The 7,622-nt window shown below is 30.9% G+C and overlaps 1 protein-coding gene across 1 annotated transcript; it reads left to right on the forward strand.

Annotated features, from left to right (window-relative positions):
* The first annotated feature begins 5,466 nt into the window (after window positions 1-5,466).
* On the forward strand, window positions 5,467-7,278 carry LOC136978063 (piggyBac transposable element-derived protein 4-like). The gene has a single exon (XM_067273707.1). It carries the CDS (start codon window positions 5,467-5,469, stop codon window positions 7,276-7,278), a length of 1,812 nt encoding a protein of 603 aa, XP_067129808.1.
* The last annotated feature ends 344 nt before the right edge of the window (window positions 7,279-7,622 follow it).

Here is a 7,622-nt window from a genome sequence, read left to right on the forward strand (position 1 = left end):
TTATTATGTGAATGTCCAGAATTTCCTCTTTTTTGAATTCTGTTATCTTAATATTCTCTCGGAATAATTGTGTAAGACATTCTTTCAAGTTTGTTTTTTCTGTTATCGCTAATCCAAATAACATTAGATTACATTGGTTAGTTATATAATTAAATAAAATATTAAGCTGCAAATATCTCAATTATTGTTAGATAAAATGGTAATGACATTTTAAATTAATTTTTTTTAGTCATTGGAAATATTAGAAACATATTTTTTAGATGTGAAGAAATTAATTAAATCATTCATTTTTTATTGAGGTAATTACAAGAGACTTACTAATGCTTCTACAGTAACTAGTGATAAAAACATGACACGACACTAATTAGCTGCATGACTGACATGTCCAGTAATTTTTGTTAACTTTTCTACTTTTCTTTTGCTTTTAAAATAAAAGAGAGAAAATCAAGAAAAGGCGTGAATGCTCTGTTGTCTTTCAGGATAACAGATTAGAAACACAATTGAATTAGGAAGAAAACCTAAAAAAGACTTTTCTGCTATTGTGAAATATATGAAATAGTAGAAAAAGACTTTTCTAATATTTTCTGCTCTTGGAAAAGTATATGTAAAGTCAGAGAAACAATTTAATATTTTTTTATTAATTATGACGAAAGTAATTTTAAGCCAATGAGAAATTATGCAAATAAATATGTTGCAATTAGAATTTTATACATGAAACTTAAAAACTAACATAATTATTTAAATAAAAATAGTTTTAATTTAAAAATTAAAACGTGAATTTATGAATGTAGTTGTAATTGTAAAGATAAAACAAAAATTAGAGAAATAATTAACCTAATTAATGAAATATATTATTCAAATACAGGAGAATTACGAATGGAAGGTCGTCTAGGACATGTCATTGAAATAAACAGTGGAATTAGAAAAGGAAACTTCCATACTTGATATTTATTTAATTAATATAGCTTTAAATAAAATTGTTAAACTCATAAATAAAAGAAACACAAAGGAACACGAGTATAGATATTAATCGTAAAATAATAAATACGAACTGTTATGTCGACGATGACATCGATGGTTGAACTCAAAGATTATTTAGAGATTGCTTTATAAATTTAAGATAGAGAAAAAAAATAATATCAAAATATCATCTGAGAAAACAAAATGTATGATATTTGCCAAAGAATTTATTATATGTAGATTAGAACAGGACACTAAAATAATAGAACAGGTATAATATATAAAATATCTGCGTCTACAATCAAATGACGAAATGAATTTAGTAAAAGGAACTGCAGGTGTTAAAGACAATAAATATCAGAAACTATTTATATAAGATAAATTGCCATAACAGGGATATGGAGAAAGAACAAAAAATTAGAAAATACAAAACATTAATACGTTCTATATTGACACATGAGAAAGAAATTAGATCTGACAGCGAAAACAAAACAAATGTTAAATATGAAGAAATATAGATATTAGAAAAAATACACTACAGAACACGCAGACAAAGTTAAAAATGAAAAAAAAGTAAAAATTTCAATATACTATTAATAAATTTACAGCTAACAAAAAATTACAACGAGAACACATAACACGAACAGAGAAAGGAATGTTGGAAATAATTTACCACTGGAGACCAACTGGACAAAGATGAAGAGGAAGAGAAAAACCAACGAGAAAATGGAAAGATAACATCAAAGAAAATCAATGTCTCTCAAGGCAGCATATGGCGAACAAGAAAGTAAAATGGCAAAGATTAAACAAAAGAAGAATAAAAATTAAAATATGAACTTGCTACATACGTTTATACTAAAGAAAATATTTTAATGAAAGTTATACTTGTATTAGTAACTTCGATTCAGTATGTTTGAAAAAGTTAAGAAAAATGTAAATAAAATTTTCATTTTTAAAAAATCTTCAAGAAGTTAGAAAATTATGATTATAAAAGTTCAACAAAGTGTATTATGTCGAAAACTATATATAAGTTATCATCAAGTTTTTATAGAATACTAGCTGACCAGGCCACGCGTTGTTGTGGCTCAAAATGTATCTATTACAAATGTATAACACTTTCCCCGTGGGGGAATTTCAAAAAATTCCTTCTTATTATACATTCTCTTGACGTACCCTATTAAAAAGCAATCGAAAACGCATCTAAAATAGTATAATAAAAGCCGAGTTCTTCACAGTAAGCCTTAATCCTGTCCCTCTCCCCTGCAAGGAAAAATCGAAAAATCCCTTTTTAGTGTATATTCTGTTGACGTAACCTATTAGAATGCAATCAAAAACGCAAAAAACCGCATGTAAAATAGTATAATAGAAGCCGAGTACTTCACGGTAAGCCTTAATCCCGTCCATCTCCTCCAGTAGGGGGAATTTTGACATATATATTATATAAAAACACGTGCGTATTCGAATGCAACGTTGTGACAAAATTCCAAAGGAATCGGTAGGAACAAACAAACGTTATATTTTATTTATATAGAGAGATAGAAAATGATCTGCTTTAGTCCATTCTCACAGAAAAGCAAACTTAGGTCGTCAGAAGTTAGCGCCATCTGTTGGACATAAAAGCCTTAATCCATATAAAAATATATTTTTGAAAGGGGGGAAATGGCGCTCTTCACATATGCCAGAAACCTTCTCGGGGGTGTATTAAACAACTCCCCGAAGTTTCGTGGCAATTGGATAAATGGTGTGGTAATGCATGAAAAACAATCACACAGACTGACAAACATTCGTTTTTATATATATACATAAAACGTATAGTAATGTTCAAAATAACCACGTCGTGTTGACAAAACACAACGTTTATATTGACGAAACAAATATACAAAATAAATACAAAATAATGTTTACAATTAGGTATCCACAATACATTAATCTAAAAGACGACCGACTATGTTCCGTACAAGTTCGTTGGAAGGACACCTTACGACCTCCGCTAACAGACTTAGTACTCGCAACACCTCTGAGTCAGGAAAAGTTCGTGATAGTCCAACGGGAGTCCACTTACACCAAGTTTCAGCAAGGTTCCAAAGAGAGATCTTTTCCCCGCCGAAAACTGCTTCTTATATCGTAGCCGACGTTCAAATTCTGACAGCCAATCAGCTTCGATGTCTTCATAAAGTCCGGCCAACGGCCATTCTCTGACAGCCAATCGTCGATCGTCGATTCAAACCACAACGGCTTTTCCAACGGATTTTCTCTAACGGTTCTTCCGTAACGGCTATGATTTTGAATTACGAACGTTTCCGTTATCTTACAAACAGCGGGAAACGCACGATTCCATCTAGAACATGTATCTTGCAATAAATCAATTTAATAAGAAAAGGAGATCATTTAAGCAAATTTAAATAAATCAGTAGACAATCTGAAAAGATTTTGACAGTTTTATGTAAAAATCACGATAAATACAGATATATACAAACATAAACAATCCATTAATAAATTTTGATATTTTCAAATTAAATTATTAAGTCAATTGAACATCGGTGTCGTGAGTTCTTTTGAAAAATGAGCGTTAATGACTTGTTTTAATTTTAACAGCGTAAATTTTTACAAAAATCATTTTTATCAAAGTAAATTTTATGAATATTGCAATGTAGACAAAATTTAACTTTAAATAAACAGTTAACAGAGAATCGTAATTGTGTCTGTTATAAAATCATACACATTCAAAGTTAAGTTTTGTTCCCAGGCCAGTCCAAAAATCTGAAAAAATTATTACCTGTCTAATTTTTCTTCAATTTTATGATGCGCTATTCATTTTTTGCTTAAAGCGTTCCGTTATTTTTAATTAATTATTGGTGCCAAATCGGCACTATGGCGCGCGTTATCTCGGATTTCAATTTTCAAATTTCCCGCCAGTTGTTGTTACTAAAAATAGCCGCAGCGGTGGCGCGCGCGCGCGCTTCTTTGTTTATAATGGCGTTATTTTAAAGTGAATTACTTCTAATAAACTGAAATTTGATCAGAAATAATTTAAATTTTTCCATTGGTATTTTTAAATGTTTTTATAAAGTTTTATGACATCATCACATTTTTCTAAGTGAAAGTAAACAATTTGTTAGCCATTTTACTATCAGCTGATAGAAAGGGGAGTTTTTGAAAACAAAGTAATAAAGCGATTAGTAGTTTCTTCTTTTTGACAGTTGAGGACTAGCGAGTCTATTATTTTTGCTAGAAAAAACAAGCTTTACTACTCTGAGGTTAAAAATAATACAATTTCGTGAAATTTAATAAATCTGATGTCAATAAATAAAATTATTTATAGTGAGTTGATGTTTTTTAAGTTTAATTTTTGCATTTACAAATCAAATTACAGAAAATATAATAAAAATTTCATTTTTTATTACACCAACGAGTATTTTATTCTGTTAGATAGTAGAGAAATCGAGGATGTAATGACATTTTTATGACCATCACGCGATTGTTTTTTCTTCTCCCCGGCCATGCTGTTTTTGCGTTTTATATAAATTTTGTCGTTGATACAAGCGTCCAAGTCGAAGTTCAATCTTTCTATTTGACATTTAACACCTATGATCAAGTCACACCTGCGACTTACGTTGTTTATTTCGTACCTTCACGACATATTGATGTTACACAGTCCTTTTTCTAGAGAAATTTTTCTATTTCTCTTACGTTTTGCGAGGTATTTGGACCCTGTCTGGAATCTCACATGTACAATAGTACACATTTCAATAGACGATATAAAAAATCGCTTGTAAAATACATATGAACTATGCACATAAAAATGTAGCATCGAAAATGTTAAGTTTTATAAAATACATTTTTTCCCCTATATTTTGTCTTTCATGAATTGGAATATTCTTTTATTGCTGTTGGTTTAATACTTATAGATCATATGGGTTTTATGAGGGTTTTTTTTTTTTGTTTGCCGTCTTTTCAAATATGTATTATTGTTCTAAGAATGTAAATAAACTTTCAAATAAATGGTATAACTCTAGTACCTGTCTTCAGATGAATCCAGAAATGGAATGTTTTAAAATTTTCAATTTTTGCCGTAAAAACACTGAATGATAGGTAAAATAATAATTATAATTACTTAAATAAATAAAAATTTTATTGGAACTACTGTCATAAAACTTCGTAAGATGATACCAAACTACAAATAAATAAAATAAATCAATCTCCTGTCAAATTGTATTTTTTTAAATTAAAACTTCGATTCCCAAACAAGGTTAGGCTTGGTCTAGGGCAGTAATTATTGAGTCACGTGACAGAAAAGGGAGCTTACAAAAAATTTACCAAATAAGGAACCCTATTCACATATTTCCATATTTGGTAAATTTTAGTCCTCTCCCTTCTCTGTCACGTGACTTTTTACTCTGATACTATATAAGTGCAGTTTTTTCGCATTAGCTCGTCATTGTTTTTGTTGCTGTTTTTGGTTTCGAGTATAGTTCTTCTTTTTTACGATTGTGTTAAAACAGCGCTATGGATAAAAGTAATTTTTACTTGCTTTCATCTTCGGAGATAACAGAGATGATTGAAGATGATGATGATGTTTTTTCTTCGGAGGAAGAGGATGATATTTTGGAGCAGCGAAAATCGGACTCTGAATCTGAACAATCTTGTTCAGACCTAGACGAGGTTAGTACTTCTGGTTCATTTTTTATGGGTAAAGACCGTGTAACTAGGTGGAATAAGGAAATGCCCCTTCAAACTCAGAGGAGAGAGAAAGAAAATATTATAACTCATTTGCCTGGCCCAAATGGAAGAGCAAAGTTCGTCAAAACACCTTCGGAATGCTGGAAGTTATTTTTTGATGACGATATATTAAATCATATTGTCGAAAATACAAATAAGTATATAGAGAGAATAAAAGAAAAATTTAGCCGCGAGCGTGATGCCATCTCAACAAATATTTGTGAAATAAAAGCTTTTATAGGAATATTGTTTGCATGTGCGGTGATGAAATTAAATACAGTAAATTTGCGAGATATTTGGACCTCCGATGGTTTCGGAATAGAAATTATAAAACCTGTGATGTCAGAGAAAAGATTTAGTTTTCTAATAAGAGCGTTAAGATTTGACGATAAAGCTACTAGAAATGATCGTCGTAATACTGACAAACTCGCTGCGGTGCGAGATTTTTTTGAGAAATTTGTTACTAATTGCCAAAAGAATTATTACCCATCGGAATATTTAACTATAGACGAGATGTTGGAGGCATTTAAGGGCAGATGCCAATTCCGGCAATATATTCCAAGCAAGCCGTCAAAATATGGGATAAAAATTTTTGCCTTGACAGATTCAAGGACTTTTTATAGTAGCAACTTAGAAGTATATGCGGGAATGCAACCGCAGGGCCAATATTTCACAAGTAATTCTCCTAAAGATGTTGTGTTAAGATTATGTAAACCCGTAGCAGGCTCTGGAAGGAATATAACATTTGATAATTGGTTTACGAGTTACGAACTTGCATTAAAATTATTAGACATAAAGCTGACGTCAGTCGGTACTTTAAAAAAAAATAAAAGAGAAATACCGCCAGAGTTCATTACTTCGAGAAACAGAACTGTATTCAGTAGCATGTTTGGATTCCAAAAAAAGTGTACTTTAGTTTCATATTCTCCCAAAAGAAATAAAGTAACTCTCTTACTATCAACTTTACACCACAACAATAGCATTGATTCTTCAACCGAGGAAAAAAACAAACCCGAAATCGTAACGTTTTACAATCTTACAAAGGGAGGCGTCGACGTTGTTGATAAACTGGCGTCACGTTATAATTGCGCAAGATACTGCCGACGCTGGCCCCTTGTTATTTTTTATAGTTTGCTAAATATTTCGGCCGTAAATTCTCATGTCATTTATTATCTGAATAATAAACTTCCACAAAATCAACGCAGAAGACACTTCATGAAACTGCTATCGATCGAACTAATGACTCCGCAATTAAAATTACGTGCACAAAAAGAAAATTTACCCAGAAACATTAGAACGGCAGCCCTTCAATTCTCTAAATTGCAACATGAAACATCAGAATCGGAATCAGAATCAACAACAGCATCAACAGGGACATCACCGGCATCAACATCAGTAGCATCCACATCTGCGGCATCCACATCTGCAGCATCAACATCACGGAAGCGATCATCCTGTTCTGATTGCGGTTATAAAAAAGGCAGAAAGACGACAAATAAATGTTTTCGATGTAATAAATACATTTGTGGTGAGCACTCACATAATTTATGTAAGTCATGTATAGAAAGTTCAGAAAGAACAATAGAATTAGAAAGTTAATACTATATGAACGTATTCATTTTTTATATTACCTATTTTTCTGTATTTCTTTTATTTTCTGGGTTAGGCATAAGGGGTTGCTTTCAGTGACTTGCAAACAGGACCTTTTGAATATTGTCCAACAAATGAACGATATTTATAGATATATATATCAATAAAAATTGTTTATTTGTTGAATACTGCATCTAAAAAATCCTGTTTGCAAGTCACTGAAAGCAACCCCTTATGCCTAACCCAGAAAATAAAAAATTAACTTTTTTTGCATACGTTAATTATAATTCTTGCAATACAAGATGTACATAAAATTTTAGCATTGTATAATGTAAAATGTATAAACGAATAAT

The sequence above is a fragment of the Centruroides vittatus genome, unplaced genomic scaffold (genome assembly GCF_030686945.1).
Source record: "Centruroides vittatus isolate TY-2023 unplaced genomic scaffold, ASM3068694v2 contig_487, whole genome shotgun sequence".
NCBI lineage: Eukaryota > Metazoa > Arthropoda > Arachnida > Scorpiones > Buthidae > Centruroides > Centruroides vittatus.